This window comes from Taudactylus pleione, unplaced genomic scaffold, assembly GCF_031769625.1.
Source record: "Taudactylus pleione unplaced genomic scaffold, aTauple2 ptg000537l, whole genome shotgun sequence".
Taxonomy (NCBI): domain Eukaryota; kingdom Metazoa; phylum Chordata; class Amphibia; order Anura; family Myobatrachidae; genus Taudactylus; species Taudactylus pleione.
The window spans coordinates 6,702,422-6,722,527 of NW_028284939.1; the positions used below are offsets into that span (position 1 = coordinate 6,702,422).

Sequence of the window (20,106 nt, forward strand, 5' to 3'; positions counted from 1 at the left end):
CAGGGGCAGTAAGAAGTGAGATGCCCTGTGCACAAGATAGTAAGAGGGGCAGTAAGAGGTGAGACACCCTGTGCACAGATGCAGGCAGAAGGGCAGTAAGGGTGAGATACCCTGTGCACAGATGCAGGCAGAAGGGCAGTAAAGGTGAGATACCCTGTGCACAGATGCAGGCAGAAGGGCAGTAAGGGTGAGATACCCTGTGCACAGATGCAGGCAGAAGGGCAGTAAAGGTGAGATACCCTGTGCACAGATGCAGGCAGAGGGGCAGTAAGGGTGAGATACCCTGTGCACAGATGCAGGCAGAGGGGCAGTAAGGGTGAGATACCCTGTGCACAGATGCAGGCAGAGGGGCAGTAAAGGTGAGATACCCTGTGCACAGATGCAGGCAGAGGGGCAGTAAAGGTGAGATACCCTGTGCACAGATGCAGGCAGAGGGGCAGTAAGGGTGAGATACCCTGTGCCTACAGGCCAGTACGTTAGGAAGCTCCTGCATGATGTGACTCTCTGCTTTATTACTGCTGCCTCTAGTCTCTGCACCTCCTGGCTTGTCAGCAGCTATGTCAGGAGCGAACATCTCCCAGCCCGGGGAGCAGTGCCTGGAGGGAGAGCAGTTCCAGCACTATGGACAGTTCTCTCCCAGTGTCTCCATCCTGCTGGCTGTGCTGATGATTCTCATGGTTCTGGCAACAGTCCTGGGCAACGCTTTAGTCATCCTGGCGTTTATAGTGGACAAAGGGCTCAGAACTCAGGGCAACTTCTTCTTCCTCAACCTGGCAATTGCTGATCTCTTAGTGGGTGAGTGTAACGCACCTAAGTCTCTCTCTCTCTCCTATCTATCTGTCTATCTATCTATCTATCTATCTATCTATCTATCTATCTATCTATCTATCTATCTATCTATCTATCTCATATCTATCTATTTATCTCATATCTATCTATCTATCTACTATCTATCTATCTATCTATCTATCTATCTATCTATCTATCTCATATCTATCTATTTATCTCATATCTATCTATCTATCTAACTCATATCTATCTAACTCATATCTATCTATCTATCTATCTATATATATATATATATATATATATAATCTATCATCTATCTATCTATCTATCTATCACATAACTATCTCATATCTATCTCATGTCTATCTATCTACAGCGTCTATCTACAGTATATATCTATTATTTATTAGACAGATAGATATGTGATAGATATGAGATAGATAGATAGATATGAGAGATAGATATGAGATAAATAGATATGAGATAGATAGATATGAGATAGATAGAAAGATAAATATATAGATGTCGAAATAGATGTATGAGATAGATAAGAGATAGACAGAGAGATATGAGTTAGATAGATTGATAGATAGATAGATAGATAGATAGATAGATAGATAGATGTATGAGATATATGTATTAGATAGATAGATAGATAGATAGATAGATAGATAGATAGATAGATAGATAGATAGATAGATAGATAGATATGAGATAGATAGAGAGATAGATAGATAGATATTAGATAGATATTAGATAGATAGATAGATAGATAGATAGATAGATAGATAGATATGAGATAGATAGATAGTTAGATAGATAGATAGATAGATAGATAGATAGATAGATAGATATGAGACAGATAATAGATAGATAAATAGATAGATAGATAGATAGATATGAGATAGATAGATAGATAGATAGATAGATAGATAGATAGATAGATAGATAGATAGATATGAGATAGATAGGGAGATAGATAGATATGAGATAGATATATAGACAATATGAGATAGATAGATATATAGATAGATATGAGAGATAGATAGATAGATAGATAGATAGATAGATAGATAGATAGATAGATAGATAGATAGATAGATAGATAGATATTTGACAGACAGATATGAGAGAGACAGATAGAGTCACTGTCATTTCACTTGTTATAGTATACTGTGACTATGGGGTCTATGTACTAAGCCTTGGAGAGAGACAAAGTTGATGGAGATAAAGTATCAACCAATCAGCTCCTAATTATAACTTTACAGGCTGTGTTCGAAAAATGACAGGAGCTGATTTTTGTTACTTTATCTCTCTCTAAGGGTTAGTGAATAGACCCCTATGTTTGTTCAAATGCCATAATTGATGCCCCATATAGAACTATTAATGTGTGTATATATATATATATATATATATATATATATGAGCAAATAGACAAGGAGCGCACCATAGTGAATTATGTAAAAAGTAACAGTGTTATTACAAATAGTTCAGAACACTCACAATGTAGCAGAATAATAACAGCATCAAGCAAGGCACCGGCAGACACAGCCACATAAAAGCGTGCACCCTCAGGGCGCGTCGCAGCAGGATTCGTGGACCGGACCTCCGCGATGTTAGCTCCATGCAACCTCAACATGTTTCGTCACACAATGGACATCGTCAGTGGAAGTCCATTTGTGTGACGAAACATGTTTTGGGTTGCCTGGAGCTAACATCGTTTGGTGTCTCAGCTGGCGCTAAGGAGGAGGACCGGTCCGCGAGTCCTTTTGCGACACGCCCTGAGGGTGCACGGTTTTATGTGGCGGTGTCTGCCGGTGCCTTGCTTGATGCTGTTATTATTCTGCTACGTTGTGAGTGTTCTGAACTATTTGTAATAAAACTGTTACTTTTTACATACTTCACTATGATGCGCTCCTTGTCTATTTACTTCTAGAAATTATTGCCCATGAGGGGGGCCAAAGAAGTGAGCTGCACCTGCTAATGTGGAACTTTGTAAGAAGCCGGAATAAATGAGACTGAGACTGAGTTTACATCTGGGCAACAGATTCTGTTTTTTTGCTCTATATATATGAAAAAAAAATTGTGGATATGGTGCCAGTACATATAGTGTTTGTTCAATCAATGTATCAAATCAAATCAACCATATAAAACCTTTTACGCAACCTTTGCCCTAGGGTAGTGGGCGTCAGCCTTAGGTCAATCATTATGAGCAACAGGTGTTCAATTACCAAGAATTAAAAATAGTACTATGATTGACCAGTTTGCAAAAAAAGTGCTAGTGCATATAATAAATAGACTAATAAGTCACATATAGCATAAATAAGTATGTGATAAAACAGTGATAAAAGGATAACGGGTAACAATGAAATATAAAATATATAATTTATTCTATAGAGATAAAAATGAATGCATGAAGGATGATCTCATGATAAAAAATACAATAATCCACAAGTCAATAAGGGAAATGGGTAAATAAATAGATAAATAAATAAATGGATAAAAAGAGGATGTCGGCTTATCTGAGTAAAAAAGAGAGGTACAGTTCATGGGGTAAGAGACTGCTACATCCAACGCATTTCGTCCAGGGACTTCTTCAAAGGGATACATATATACAGATCTATCTGGTACCTTATATTATGTATGTATTATGCGTATGTGTGTATAGAGAGAGAGAGAGAGAGAGAGAGAGAGCATAACATGTAGAGGGGAACTCGTAATAGAGAGTATGATGCTGGGGTGCCATCCATTGTAATGATACAAACAGAGACCCCCTGTAAACCAGGGGGATCAGGCATCAGGCGGCACCCAGCGGGCTTCAAAACAACTTGCTTTGAAGCCCGCTGAGTGCCGCCTGATCCCTGGTTTACAAGGGTCTCTGTTTGTGTGTATATATATATATATATATATATGATGAAAATTAATTTTGTGAATTGAAACATTGACCTAACTACGGGAACTCCGTGTGATTATTTCATACATATGCTTGAGTGCCGCCTACTGTATATGTACTTGTTGTTTGTGAAGGAGGGCACCAGCAGCAGTTGAAGTTTATTAGTTCAGTGCCGAGTATTTGGACTTATATACATACATAAACACAAACATATATATGTTAGGTATGTATTATGCATATGTATATATTTATTTGTATATGTGTATATATATATATATATATATATACACACATATATATATATACACACACACACTATTAAGAGTGGGAGTGTGATGATGAGAGTGGGAGTGATAACGAGAGCGGGAGTGTGATAACGAGAGCGGGAGTGTGATGATGAGAGTGGGAGTGATAACGAGAGCGGGAGTGTGATAACGAGAGCGGGAGTGTGATGATGAGAGTGGGAGTGATAATGAGAGCGGGAGTGTGATAACGAGAGCGGGAGTGTGATAAGGAGAGCGGGAGTGATAACGAGAGCGGGAGTGTGATAACGAGAGCGGGAGTGTGATAAGGAGAGCGGGAGTGATAACGAGAGCGGGATTGTGATAAGGAGAGCGGGAGTGATAACGAGAGCGGGTGGGTGATAAGGAGAGCGGGTGGGTGATAAGGAGAGCGGGAGTGATAACGAGAGCGGGAGTGTGATAACGAGAGCGGGGGGGTGATAATGAGAGCGGGAGTGTGATAACGAGAGCGGGAGTGTGATAACGAGAGTGGGAGTGTGATAACGAGAGCGGGTGGGTGATAACAAGAGCGGGGTGGGTGATAACGAGAGCGGGAGTGTGATAACAAGAGCGGGAGTGTGATAATGAGAGCGGGAGTGTGATAACGAGAGCGGGGGGGTGATAACGAGAGCGGGAGTGTGATAACGAGAGCGGGAGTGTGATAACGAGAGCGGGAGTGTGATAACGAGAGCGGGTGGGTGATAACAAGAGCGGGGTGGGTGATAACGAGAGCGGGAGTGTGATAACGAGAGCGGGAGTGTGATAATGAGAGCGGGAGTGTGATAACGAGAGCGGGTGGTGATAATGAGAGCGGGAGTGTGATAACGAGAGCGGGAGTGTGATAACGAGAGCGGGAGTGATAACGAGAGCGGGTGGGTGATAACAAGAGCGGGTGGGTGATAACAAGAGCGGGGTGGGTGATAACGAGAGCGGGAGTGTGATAACGAGAGCGGGGGGGTGATAACGAGAGCGGGAGTGTGATAATGAGAGCGGGGGGTGATAATGAGAGCGGGAGTGTGATAACGAGAGCGGGTGGGTGATAACAAGAGCGGGGTGGGTGATAACGAGAGCGGGAGTGTGATAACGAGAGCGGGAGTGTGATAATGAGAGCGGGAGTGTGATAACGAGAGCGGGGGGTGATAATGAGAGCAGGAGTGTGATAACGAGAGTGGGAGTGTGATAACGAGAGCGGGAGTGATAACGAGAGCGGGTGGGTAATAACAAGAGCGGGTGGGTGATAACAAGAGCGGGGTGGGTGATAACGAGAGCGGGAGTGTGATAATGAGAGCGGGAGTGTGATAACGAGAGCAGGAGTGATAACGAGAGCGGGGGGGTGATAACGAGAGTGGGAGTGTGATAATGAGAGTGGGAGTGTGATAACGAGAGTGAGAGAGTGATAACGAGAGTGGGGGGGGTGATAACGAGAGTGGGAGTGTGATAATGAGAGTGGGAGAGTGATAATGTGAGTGGGAGTGTTATAATGAGAGTGAGAGAGTGATAACGAGAGTGGGAGTGTGATAATGAGAGTGGGAGAGTGATAATGTGAGTGGGAGTGTGATAACGAGAGCGGGAGTGTGATAACGAGAGTGGGAGTGTGATAATGAGAGTGGGAGAGTGATAATGTGAGTGGGAGTGTGATAATGAGAGTGGGAGAGTGATAATGTGAGTGGGAGTGTTATAATGAGATTGCTGTGTCTGTCTCCCCAGGTGGCTTCTGTATCCCTCTGTATATCCCCTACGTCCTGACAGGACAATGGACCTTTGGGAAAGGCTTGTGCAAGTTGTGGCTGGTCATGGACTATCTCCTGTGCACGGCCTCTGTCTTCAACATCGTCCTCATCAGCTACGACAGATTCATCTCTGTCACCAGAGCGGTAAGAGGAGATTTCTATTTACTTTAGTATCAGCGTATATCTCCTACAGGCACTGCTATAGTCACTGTATACTGATATTAGGAAACATGTGGCGCTTATATTGCTATGCAACCACACTGGCCTGCTTGGTCTATTGCAGAACAGTGGAACTACTAGTCCCAGAATGCTCCATCTATATACATCTTTGTTATACCACAGAAGTAGGCAACCTGTTGTTCTCCAGGACTACAAGTTTCAGCATATCCTTCTGGCCAATGACATACTTGGACCTGTAGTGCCCCAAGCAGTCAGTGAGCCACGGGTCCAGCTATGGTGGATATATTACATATCAGTGGCTGGAGCATGGCATTCCTATGTATGATAATAGATGCTATATTGGTGCAGGCTGGACGATAGCGAGCAGATATGAGACAATAATATTGCTACATGCTAACTGACAGACTGACCAAGCACTGACAGGCTGACCGAGCACTGACAGGCTGGCCGAGCACTGACAGGCTGACCGAGCACTGACAGGCTGGCCGAGCACTGACAGGCTGACCCAGCACTGACAGGCTGACCCAGCACTGACAGCCTGACCGAGCACTGACAGGCTGACCGAGCACTGACAGGCTGACCGAGCACTGACAAACTGACCGAGCACTGACAGACTGACCGAGCACTGACAGGCTGACCGAGCACTGACAAACTGACCGAGCACTGACAGGCTGACCGAGCACTGACAGGCTGGCCGAGCACTGACAGACTGACCGAGCACTGACAGGCTGGCCGAGCACTGACAGACTGACCGAGCACTGACAGGCTGACCGAGCACTGACAGGCTGACCGAACACTGACAGGCTGACCCAGCACTGACAGGTCACTCAGCAAGGCACCACAGGGAATACATGAAGTATTAACAGACCCAGAAAAAAAAGGATGACAGGATATAGCTGGGCAACAAGTGAAATATACATTTATAAACAAATTTATAGTGTGTATTTTTGTTATGTGTGAGGTTAGCAGGTTTCTCCTGTCAATTAAAGCTAAAAACGTAAGTGCAGGTGCACACTCTGAGCTCTAAGAATACAAGGCCTAATTCATTACAGAACGCTATTGCAATTGCAGCTGAGATTACGCACGCAGTCGCAATGCAAAAATATGCTAATGACTGCAATCACTATGCCATCGCAGGCTAACATAAGGACGCCCACTTTACCTTACACACATCTGTAATGTTTAGCAAGACTGCGAAACCATCGGTAACAGTGAGTACCATCGCAGCCTCACGCACACTTGCACAAGCTCTGAACTTACTCGGGAATTGCTAACCTCTTCGCACACAGTGAAAGCCCAGGCTGTGTATGGCATCGCAGCGGATAATTTATGCACGCCTATGCAGCGACGTTCAAACGCACTGGGACATCTACATTTTGCCGACCATCCCCAGCCGTCACCTCTCACAATCACTCTGCGTGGGTCTCCATTGTCACTGTCTCAGTCGCGATCATAGTGGCTGGTTCGCGAAATGCGATGCATACGCATGCGGAGAACGAAACAATCGGCCAATTGCATGCATAATCTCAGTTGTGCTCCGTAATGAATCACGCCCTACTGTATATCGTTACACACCATCATATTACACACTATATCATTACACACCATCATATTACACACTATGGCCCTCATTCAGAGCCGGACGCTCTGAGCAGAGCGCACGCTCTGAATGAGGGCCGTCCTCCATAATTATGGAGCGTCCTCCTGGACGCTCGTATAGCTGTGGGTCACCACCCACAGCCTATACGAGCGTGCAGGTTGATGGCCGCGATGGTCTTGACCATCGCAACCATCGCCACTGCGAGCCGGAGCCTGCGGTTGAGTTTCTCAACCGCAAGGCCCGGAGTGATTTTGGCTCTATCAGAGCCAAAATCACTCCCACTGACATCACTAGTGATGTCAGTGGGCCGGCTTCTGACGGTAGGCGTTCCCTTGGGATCGCCCTCGTCTGGGAGGCACGCCCCCGGCACGCCCACCAAAGGGGGCGTGCTGTCAATCAACATCGACAGCACGCCCCTTTGATCAGCCACAACGAGCGAAGGAAAGTCCTTCACTCTGATAGAGCCAAAATCACTCCGGGCCTTGTGGTTGAGAAACTCAACCGCAGGCTTCGGCTCGCAGTGGCGATGGTCGCGATGGTCAAGACCATCGCGACCATCATCCTGCACGCTCGTATATGCTGTGGGTGGTGACCCACAGCTTTACGAGCGTCCAGGAGGACGCTCCATAATTATGGAGGTGGGCCCTGATTCAGAGCGAGCGTGCAGTTTGATGGCCGCGAGCAGTTTGATGGCCGCGATGGTCTTGACCATCGCGACCATCGAAACTGCGAGCCGGAGCCTGCGGTTGAGGTTTTCAACCGCAAGCCCCGGAGTGGTTTTGGCTCTATCAGAGCCAAAATCACTCCCACTGACATCACTAGTGATGTCAGTGGGCCGGCTTCTGACGGGAGGCGTTCCCATCAGGGAGGCATGCCCCCGGCACGCCCACCAAAGGGGGCGTGCTGTCAATCAACATCGACAGCACGCCCCCTTTGATCAGACACAACAAGCGAAGGACTTTCCTTCGCTCGTCGCGTCTGGCGCATGCGCACGACGGAGCTCCCTCCGTCGTGCGCATGCTCAGTGCAGAACATCGACCCACTTGCGAGCGGACAGCCGCTCGCGAGTGGGTCTGAATCAGGGCCTATATCATTACACACTATATCATTACACACCATCACATTACACACTATGGCCCTCATTCAGAGCCGTACGCTCTGAGCAGAGCGCACGCTCTGAATGAGGGCCGGGCTCCATTTTCATGGAGCGTCCTCCTGGACGCTCGTATAGCTGTGGGTCACCACCCACAGGCTATACGAGCGTGCATTGCGATGGTCGAGACCATCGCGACCATCGAATTTGCGAGCCGGAGTCTGCGGTTGAGGTTTTCAACCGCAAGCTCCGGAGTGATTTTGGCTCTATCAGAGCCAAAATCACTCCCACTGACATCACTAGTGATGTCAGTGGGCCGGCTTTTGACGGGAGGCGCCCCTGGCACGCCCACCAAAGGGGGCGTGCTGTCAATCAACATTGACAGCACGCCCCCTTTGATCGGACACAACGAGCGAAGGACTTTCCTTCGCTCGTCGCGTCTGGCGCATGCGCACGACGGAGCTCCCTCCGTCGTGCGCATGCTCAGTCCATAACATCGACCCACTTGCGAGCGGACAGCCGCTCGCGAGTGGGTCTGAATCAGGCCCTATATCATTACTCACTATAACATTACACACTATGGGCCTGATTCAGAGCCGGACGCTATTTGCGCTCGCTCGTCAAGAAAATAGGGGTGGCTATTCAAATGAACCGTTCGCTGTTTGCGGTCTGTTCACGCCTCTAGGTCTGAACGAGAGTACAAAACTTGCGGTCGTTTTTTGGGAAACTACGCCCCCTGGCCGCTCGCATCCTACGTCATGTCCGCTATTTATTAGATTAATCGAGTACATCGACCAGGGTATGAACTGCTCGCTATTCTTGTGGTTGGTTTTTGCTACCACAATCTTGCGAGCAGTTCTGGCTATAAAATAACCCAGTGACGTGGTCAGTGACGCTGCTGTTTTAAATATGCACACCCATAAAACGCCCGTTTTGACCTTTAAGCACGCCTGCGATCGGATCTCCACTCCCCGTTTTCAAGCACCTTCCCCTGTTACCAGGCTCTGAATCAGGGCCTATATCATTATACACCATCATATTACACACTATGGGCCTGATTCAGAGCCGGACGCAAGTGGCACCTTCCCCTGTTACCACCCACATACACCTCTTTCTGTCACTCAAATTATCAGGCATTCGCTATTTTGCGAGCAAATGAATTTCGGCCGCACTGAGTGGTTCGCGCATGCGTATTACGATCCGTACGCATGCGCAGTTGGGCAAACATCGCTCGGAGCGAACGAGCAGCCACTTGCGTCCGGCTCTGAATCAGGGCCTATATCATTACACACTATATCATTACACACTATGGGCCTGATTCAGAGCCACTCGTAAGCGGCAGCTCGTTCGCTCCGAGCGATGTTTGCCCAACTGCGCATGCATACGGATCGTTATACGCATGCGCGAACCAGTCAGTGCGGCCGAAATTCATGTGCTCGCAAAATAGCGAATGCCTGCTAATTTGAGTGACAGGAGGAGGCGTATTTGGGTGGTAACAGGGGAAGGTGCTTGAAAACGGGGAGTGGACATCCAATCGCCGGCGTGCTTAAAGGTCAAAACGGGCATTTTATGGGTGTGCATATTTAAAACAGCAGCGTCACTGACCACGTCACTGGGTTATTTTATAGTCAGAACTGCTCGCAAGATTGTGGTAGCAAAAACCAACCACAAGAATAGCGAGCAGTTCATATGCTGTTCGATGTACTCGATTAATCTAATAAATAGCGGACATAACGTAGGATGCGAGCGGCCAGGGGGCGTAGTTTCCCAAAAAACGACCGCAAGTTTTGTACGCTCGTTCAGACATAGAGGCGTGAACAGACCGCAAACAGCGAACGGATCATTTGAATAGCCACCCCTATTTTCAGGACGAGCGAGCGCAAATAGCGTCCAGCTCTGAATGAGGGCCTATATCACTACACACTATCGCCCTCATTCAGAGGCGGTCGGAGGATGCAAGCGGTCGCTCAGAAACTGGGCAGCCACTTGCATCCTGACCGGCCGCCTCTGTTTCGGTCGTTAGGTTGTGGGTTTACACCCACAGCTCTAACGACCGCTAGGGTGATGGTCGCGATGGTCATAGACCATCGCGACCATCGGGGCTTACGACGAGACCCTAGGGTAGGGTCTCACTTGTCGTAAGCCCCGGAGAGCTTCTGGCTCTGTCAGAGCCGGAAGCTCTCCACTGACATCACTAGTGATGTCAGTGGGGCCTCCCCCAAACAGCAGGCGTTCCCATGGGAGCGTCTCCGTTTGGGCTGCCACCCCCCGGCCCGCCTTCCAAATGGAGCGAGCTGTCAATCAACATCGACAGCTCGCCCCCTTTGGAAAGAGAGCCGCTACGCGGGTCTCACGCATGCGCATAAAGGAGCCGGCTGCCTCGTGCGCATGCGCACTGGACAAACATAGAGGCGGCCGTGCGGTCGTAGACCATACGGCCGCCTCTGAATGAAGCCCAATATCACTACACACTACATCATTACACACTATAACATTACACACTATGGGCCTGATTCAGACCCACTCGCGAGCGGCTGTCCGCTCGCAAGTGGGTCGATGGTGTGCACTGCGCATGCGCACGACGGAGGGAGCTCCGTTGTGCGCATGCGCGAGACGCGACGAGCGAAGGACTTTTCTTCGCTCGTTGTGTCTGATCAAAGGGGGCGTGCTGCCGAAATTGATTGACAGCACGCCCCCTTTGGTGGGCGTGACGGGGGCGTGCCTGCCAGATGGAGGCATTCCCAAGGGAACGCCTACCGTCAGAAGCCGGCCCCACTGACATCACTAGTGATGTTAGTGGGAGTGATTTTGGCTCTGATAGAGCCAAAATCACTCCTGGTCTTGCGGTTGAGAAACTCAACCGCAGGCTTCTGCTCGCACTGGCGATGGTCGCGATGGTCAAGACCATCGCGACCATCATCCAGGAGGACGCTCCATATTTATGGAGGTGGCCCTGATTCAGAGCGAGCGCTCTGGTCAGAGCGTCCGGCTCTGAATCAGGGCCTATGTCATTATACACCATCATATTACACACTATGGGCCTGATTCAGAGCCGGACGCAGGTGGCTGCTCGTTCGCTCCGAGCGATGTTTGCCCAACTGCGCATGCGTACGGATCGTAATACGCATGCGCGAACCACTCAGTGCGGCCGAAAATCGTGTGCTCGCAAAATAGCGAATGCCTGCTATTTTGAGTGACAGAATGAGGCGTATGTGGGTGGTAACAGGGGAAGGTGCTTGAAAACGGGGAGTGGAGATCCGATCGCAGGCGTGCTTAAAGGTCAAAACGGGCGTTTTATGGGTGTGCATAATTAATACAGCAGCGTCAATGACCATCACCTTAGGCGGTCGTAAGGCTGTGGATGTTAACCCAACTCAACCGCAGGCTCCGGCTCGCAGTGGCAATGGTCGCGATGGTCAAGACCATCGCGACCATCAACCTGCACGCTCGTATAGGCTGTGGGTGGTGACCCACAGCTATACGAGCATCCAGGAGGACGCTCCATAATTATGGAGGTGGGCCCTGATTCAGAGCGAGCGCTTTGGTCAGAGCATCCGGCTCTGAATCAGGGCCTATATCATTACACACCATCACATTACACACTATATCACTACACACTATGGCCCTCATTCAGAGCCACTCGCTAGCGGCAGTACGCTCGTTCCGAGCTATGTTCGCACATCTGCGCATGCGTACGGTTTTTAGAACGCATGCGCGAACCAGTCAGTGCGGCCGAAAATCATTTGTACGCAATATAGCGAGTGCCTGCTATTTTGAGTGACAGAATGAGGCGTATGTGGGTGGTAACAGGGGAAGTTGCTTGAAAACGGGGAGTGGAGATCCGATCGCAGGTGTGCTTAAAGGTCAAAACGGGCGTTTTATGGGTGTGCATAATTAATACAGCAGCGTCAATGACCACGTCACTTGGTTTTTTTTAACTCAGAACTGCTCGCAAAATAGCGGTTGAAAAAACCAACCACAAGAATAGCGAGCAGTTCATATCCTGTTTGATGTACTCGATTAATCTAATAAATAGCGGACATGACGTATGGTGCGAGCGGCCAGGGGGCGTTTTTATCAAATAAACGAGCGTATGTTTTGCTCGCTCGTTCAGACTTAGAGGTGTGAACAGACTGCAATGTGCGAACGGATCATTTGCATAGCCACCCCTTGTTTTTGAACGAACGCAAATAGCGAACGGCTCTGAATGAGGGCCTATATCATTACACACTATAACATTACACACTATGGCCCTCATTCAGAGCCGTACGCTCTGAGCAGAGCGCACGCTCTGAATGAGGGCCGCCCTCCATGAAAATGGAGCGTCCTCCTGGACGCTCGTATAGCTGTGGGTCACCACCCACAGGCTATACGAGCGTGCAGTTTGATGGCCGCGATGGTCTTGACCATCGCGACCATCGAAACTGCGAGCCGGAGCCTGCGGTTGAGGTTTTCAACCGCAAGCTCCGGAGTGATTTTGGCTCTATCAGAGCCAAAATCACTCCCACTGACATCACTAGTGATGTCAGTGGGCCGGCTTCTGATGGGAGGCGTTCCCGTGGGAACGACCCCGTCAGGGAGGCACGCCCCCGGCACGCCTACCAAAGGGGGCGTGCTGTCAATCAACATCAACAGCACGCCCCCTTTGATCAGACACAACGAGCGAAGGACTTTCCTTCGCTCGTCGCGTCTGGCGCATGCGCACGACGGAGCTCCCTCCGTCGTGCGCATGCTCAGTGCACACCATCGACCCACTTGTGAGCGGACAGCCGCTCGCGAGTGGGTCTGAATCAGGGCCTATATCATTACACACTATAACTTTACACACTATGGCCCTGATTCAGAGCCGGACGCTCTGACCAGAGCGCTCGCTCTGAATCAGGGCCCACCTCCATAAATATGGAGCGTCCTCCTGGACGCTCGTATAGCTGTGGGTCACCACCCACAGCCTATACGAGCGTGCAGGATGATGGTCGCGATGGTCTTGACCATCACGACCATCGCCAGTGCGAGTAGAAGCCTGCGGTTGAGTTTCTCAACCGCAAGGCCAGGAGTGATTTTGGCTCTATCAGAGCCAAAATCACTCCCACTGACATCACTAGTGATGTCAGTGGGGCCGGCTTCTGACGGTAGGCGTTCCCTTGGGAACGCCTCTGTCTGGCAGGCACGCCCCCGGCACGTCCACCATGCGTACAGTTCACAATGCGCGTGTGCAAACTAGCGGCTACGATCAGAAATTTCTCTCTCCTTGAAAACAGCCAGGTCGGTAGTTTGAGTGACAGATTGCGGCGTTTGTGGGTGGTAACAGGGGAAGGTGCTTGAAAACGGGGGTGTGGAGATCCGAACGCAGGCGTGACTCATTATGCGAACGGCGTTTTATGGGAGTGCATAATTAACAAAGTAGCGTCATGGCACACGTGACAGGGGAGGTTTTACACTGACATGATCGTAGAGCTTAAGAGAGGGTCAGGTCAACCTTTAGCTCTACGACCAGTTCCGATGGCATACGATGCTCGCGATTAATCCTTATGTAGCCGGAGATGACGCACTATGCGTACGAGATGTGGGCGTATTTTTAGCGATCCGGCCGCATCCACCGCTTGGTCGGCCAGCTAACGATCCGACCTTAGGGACGCAACATGCTTGTGCATCATTTGCATATCCGGCCGCTTTTTCTATACGACCGTGCGGCCGCTTCGACCGACTCTGAATGAGGTCCTATAATACTACACACTATATTATTACACACTATCACATTACACACTATGGCCCTCATTCAGAGCCGTACGCTCTGAGCAGAGCGCACGCTCTGAATGAGGGCCGTCCTCCATAATTATGGAGCGTCCTCCTGGTCACCACCCACAGCCTATACGAGCGTGCAGGTTGATGGCCGCGATGGTCTTGACCATCGCGACCATCGCCACTGCGAGCCGGAGCCTGCGGTTGAGTTTCTCAACCGCAAGGCCCGGAGTGATTTTGGCTCTATCGCAAATAGCGAACGGCTCTGAATCAGGCCCTATATCAATACATACTAAGGGCCTGATTCAGAGCCGTTCGCTATTTGCGGTCGTTCGTTCAAAAACAAGGGGTGGCTATTCAAATGATCCGTTCGCAAATTGCAGTCTGTTCACACCTCTAAGTCTGAACGAGCGAGCAAAACATACGCTCGTTTATTTGATAAAAACGCCCCCTGGCCGCACGCACCATACGTCATGTCCGCTATTTATTAGATTAATCGAGTACATCGTACAGCGTATGAACTGCTCGCTATTCTTGTGGTTGGTGTTTTCAACCGCTATTTTGCGAGCAGTTCTGAGTTAAAAAAAAACAAGTGACGTGGTCAATGACGCTGCTGTATTAATTATGCACTCCCTTAAAACGCCCGTTTTGACCTTTAAGCACGCCTGCGATCGGATCTCCACTCCCCGTTTTCAAGCACCTTCCCCTGTTACCACCCACATACGCCTCATTCTGTCACTCAAAATAGCAGGCACTCGCTATATTGCGTACAAATGATTTTCGGCCGCACTAACTGGTTCGCGCATGCGTACTAAAAACCGTACGCATGCGCAGATGTGCGAACATCGCTCGGAACGAGCGTACTGCCGCTAGCGAGTGGCTCTGAATGAGGGCCTGTATATCATTACACACCATATCATTAAACACCATCACATTACACATTATATCATTACACACTATATCATTACACACCATCACATTACACACTATCTCACTACACACTATATCATTACACACTATAACATTACACACTATATCATTACACACTATGGGCCTGATTCAGAGCCGAACGCTCTGACCAGAGCGCTCGCTCTGAATCAGGGCTCTCCTCCATTAAAATGGAGCGTCCTCCTGGACGCTCGTATAGCTGTGGGTGACCACCCACAGCACATACGAGCGTCCAAAAAGATGGTCGCGATGGTCTTGGCCATCGCGACCATCGGACTTATGACGGAAACCCTGCGATAGGGGCTCCCAGCCACAAGCCCTGGAGTGATTTTGGCTCTATCAGAGCCAAAATCACTGCCACTGACATCACTAGTGATGTCAGTGGGGCCGGCTTCAGACGGTAGGCGTTCCCATGGGAACGCCTCCGTCTGGCAGGCACGCCCCCGGCACACCCACCAAAGGGGGCGTGCTGTCAATCAACATCGACAGCACACCCCCTTTGGTGCGAGACCCGGAGCGACAGCTTGGCTGTCGCAGTCCGGGTCTCGCGCATGCACACGACGGAGCTCCCTCCGTCGTGCGCATGCGCAGTGGGGAACATCGACCCACTTGCGAGCGTACTGCCGCTTGCGAGTGGGTCTGAATGACCCCCTATATCACTACACACTATATCACTACACACTATATCATTACACACCATCACATTACACACTATGGCCCTCATTCAGAGGCGGTCGGAGGATGCAAGCGGTCGCTCCGAAACTGGGTGGCCGCTTGCATCCTGACCAGCCGCCTCTGTTTCGGTCATTAGGCTGGGGGTTTACACCCACAGCTCTAACGACCGCTAGGGTGATGGTCGCGATGGTCATAGACCATCGCGACCATCGGGGCTTACGACGAGACCCTAGGGAAGGGTCTCACTTGTCGTAAACCCCGGAGAGCTTTTGGCTCTGTCAGAGCCGGAAGCTTTCCACTGACATCACTAGTGATGTCAGTGGGGCCTCCCCCAAACGGCAGGCGTTCCCATGGGAACGCCTCCGTTTGGGCTGCCACCCCCCTGGCCCGCCTTCCAAACGGGGCGAGCTGTCAATCAACATCGACAGCTCGCCCCCTTTGGAAAGAGACCCGCTACGACCGGCGCTGTCGGTCGTAGCGGGTCTCACGCATGCGCACAAAGGAGCCGGCTGCCTCGTGCGCATGCGCACTGGACAAACATCGAGGCGGCCGTGCGGTCATAGACCGTACGGCCGCCTCTGAATGAAGCCCTATATCATTACACACTATAACATTACACGCTATATCATTACACACTATATCATTACACACTATGGGCCTGATTCAGACCCACTCGCAAGCGGCTGTCCGCTCGCAAGTGGGTCGATGTTGTGCACTGCGCATGCGCACGACGGTGGGAGCTCCGTCGTGCGCATGCGCCAGACGCGACGAGCGAAGGACTTTCCTTCGCACGTTGTGTCTGATCAAAGGGGGCGTGCTGTCGATGTTGATTGACAGCACGCCCCCTTTGGTGGGCGTGCCTCCCTGACAGGGGCGTTCCCGAGGGAACGCCTACCGTCAGAAGCCGGCCCACTGACATCACTAGTGATGTCAGTGGGAGTGATTTTGGCTCTGATAGAGCCAAAATCACTCCGGGCCTTGCGGTTGAAAAACTCAACCGCAGGCTCCGGCTCGCAGTGGCGATGGTCGCGATGGTCAAGACCATCGCGGCCATCAAACTGCACGCTCGAATAGGCTGTGGGTGGTGACCCACAGCTATACGAGCGTCCAGGAGGACGCTCCATAATTATGGAGGGCGGCCCTCATTCAGAGCATGTGCTCTGCTCAGAGCGTACGGCTCTGAATGAGGGCCTATATCACTACAAACTATATCATTACACACCATCACATTACACACTATATCATTACACACTATATCATTACACACAATCACATTACACACTATGGCCCTCATTCAGAGCCGTACGCTCTGAGCAGAGCGTACGCTCTGAATGAGGGCCGGCCTCCATTTTCATGGAGCGTCCTCCTGGACGCTCGTATAGCTGTGGGTCACCACCCACAGGCTATACGAGCGTGCATTGTGATGGTCGCGATGGTCGAGACCATCGCGACCATCGAATTTGCGAGCCGGAGCCTGCAGTTGAGGTTTTCTATCAGAGCCAAAATCACTCCCACTGACATCACTAGTGATGTCAGTGGGCCGGCTTCTGACGGGAGGCGTTCCCGTGGGAACGCCCCCGTCAGGGGGGCACGCCCACCAAAGGGGGCGTGCTGTCAATCAACATTGACAGCTGAAGCCGTCTGAAGCCGGCCCCACTGACATCACTAGTGATGTCAGTGGGAGTGATTTTGGCTCTGATAGAGCCAAAATCACTCCTGGCCTTGCGGCTGGGAAACCCGACCGCAGGGTTTCCCTCGCAAGTCCGATGGTCGCGATGGTCAATACCATCGCGACCATCTTTTTGCACGCTCGTATATGCTGTGGGTGGTGACCCACAGCTATACGAGCGTCCAGGTGGACGCTCCATATTAATGGAGGAGGGCACAGATTCAGAGCGAGCGCTCTGGTCAGAGCGTCCGGCTCTGAATCAGGGCCTATATCATTACACACTATCACATTACACACTATATCATTACAAACTATACCATTACACACTGTCATTACACACACGATCACATTACACACTATATCATTGCACACTATACCATTCACACTATCACATTATACACATATCTCATTACACACTATCACAGTATACACATATCTCATTACACACTATCACAGTATACACATATCTCATTACACACTATCACATTACACACTCATCTTATTGCACTCTATCACACTGCACACATATTATGTGCCACAAGTTTGCCTTGTAACTATAACACACTCTTCTCTTTTATTTCTCAAGATTTATCTCGCCCCTAGACTGCACTTTCTGGGCCTGATTCAGACCCGCTCGCGAGCGCCCTAGTGCGCATGCGCACGACGGAGGGAGCTCCGTCGCGCGCATGCGCGAGACCCGAGGAGCGACGGGAAAGCCGTCGCTCCAGGTCTCACACCAAAGGGGGCGTGCTGTCGATGTTGATTGACAGCACGCCCCCTTTGGTGAGCGTGCCGGGGGCGTGGCTGCCAGATGGTGGCGTTCCCATGGGAACGCCAACGCCTACCGTCTGGGTCCGGCCCCACTGACATCACTAGTGATGTCAGTGGGAGTGCTTTTGGCTCTGACAGAGCCAAAATCACTCCAGGGCTTGCTGTCACCGAGACCCTACCGCAAGTCCGATGGTCACGATGGTCTTGACCATCGCGACCATCATCATGGACGCTCGCATAAGCTGTGGGTGGTAACCCACAGCTATGCGAGCGTCCAAGAGGCCGCTCCAAGTTTAAGTAGGAGGGCCCTGATTCAAAGCGAGCGCTCTGGTCAGAGCGTCCGGCTCTGAATCAGGCCCTCTGTCCCTTTTGCTCAATTCTCTCCGCTCTGTTATATATACTGTACTGATGCTTTCTTTCTTATGCTTTGCGTGTCTGAGTTTCCTGACTTGGTAACTGAATAATATTGTCTTGTCTGGTTTAGCACCCATAGGAAGTTCCTGTCTAATCCATGATTTTCTCTCATGCTCTATATGGAGCCTGTAAGCATGCAGTGTGTTGACATAAGTAGTTAATTTTACCTGCAACTCCCAGAATGGACCTTTGGTCCCCTGGACATAACTTCTACTATTCTGCTTTAACTCCCACAATGGACCTGTGGTTCCCTGGACATAATTACTGTAATTACCCTGTAATGTAGCAAATCACTGTGATTTCAGTGGGAGGCAGAGTTAGGTGTCAGGCTGCTAACTGCAGTCATTTATCTCCCAGCATTTTCCTTAGCGTCAAAGAATCAAAATGCTAATTCAAGGGTTTTTCTTGTGAGAACTCTTCATTCTGGATAGAAAAATGTAACTTATTTAATTTATCAGACTGATAGATAAATAATAAAAACCAAAATATAAAACACAGTACTTGCGATTATATGCGCTCTTCCAGAGTTTTTGTGGACCCTAAACTAGGGTATTCTTAGTTCAGTGTCATAAAAATGTTCTGGAATTCTTCCACTCAACTCATCACAATGGAATATCCTTATTTAAATTAGATGGGTGTTTCATATGGACTTGGTCAGGTATATATTCGACTCCTCGGTACATAAAACGTAAAAATCAGGGTATATATAGTGAAGTATTGTTTATTCAATATAAAAAACATATCCATTAATAGTTCCACCAATTAGTAAACAGAGGAGCGTACCAGATTAACTGGGGTGTTGAATTTCACACACCCAAGCTCGCAGATAAGGTATATTCAGTCACCTCCAGGGTATTAGGGTCCTGGAACACCCCTGATCATGTGTGCAGAATGTCCACTCCCCAAGTGTCACCCTGTGGTTCCTCTGCCTTTCAAAGATACCCAAAGCGTTTCTGCTCACAAGGAGCCTTTTTCAAGGTGTATAACTATGGTGGCACTACCTGCTTAATAAGCCCCTTTGTACACTCCAATGGTTACTATGGATTGGTAACCAGATATCTCAGGTAACTCTCCATATACACATAGATAAGGCTTGCTTACCTGTCTAATATGATAAGTACTTCCTAGAGTGCCCCCATGTGCAATCTCCATATTCAGCATTCCAATATTAAGTTAAAAACACTTATTTATTAGCATGCTAATTCCGGTTCTGGTTTCCCCCTTTCCTATCCTAATAGGAGACAGCGTTTGTAGGCATGGTGATGCCCACTTCTGGGCCAGATGTACACAGACTCACACCCGCTATAATCTCTTCCAGCGGGCG

At 49.5% G+C, this 20,106-nt stretch overlaps 1 protein-coding gene across 1 annotated transcript in view; it reads left to right on the forward strand.

Annotated features, from left to right (window-relative positions):
- The first annotated feature begins 222 nt into the window (after nucleotides 1-222).
- Nucleotides 223-20,106, forward strand: part of LOC148500969 (histamine H3 receptor-like) — a 33,682-nt gene continuing 13,798 nt past the window's right edge. Inside the window, exons 1-2 of the mRNA XM_088451121.1 lie at nucleotides 223-795; nucleotides 5,671-5,837. Coding sequence (XP_088307247.1) covers nucleotides 558-795; nucleotides 5,671-5,837 — 405 coding nt within the window. The 5' untranslated portion in view covers nucleotides 223-557. The remainder of the gene's footprint in view (nucleotides 796-5,670; nucleotides 5,838-20,106) is intronic.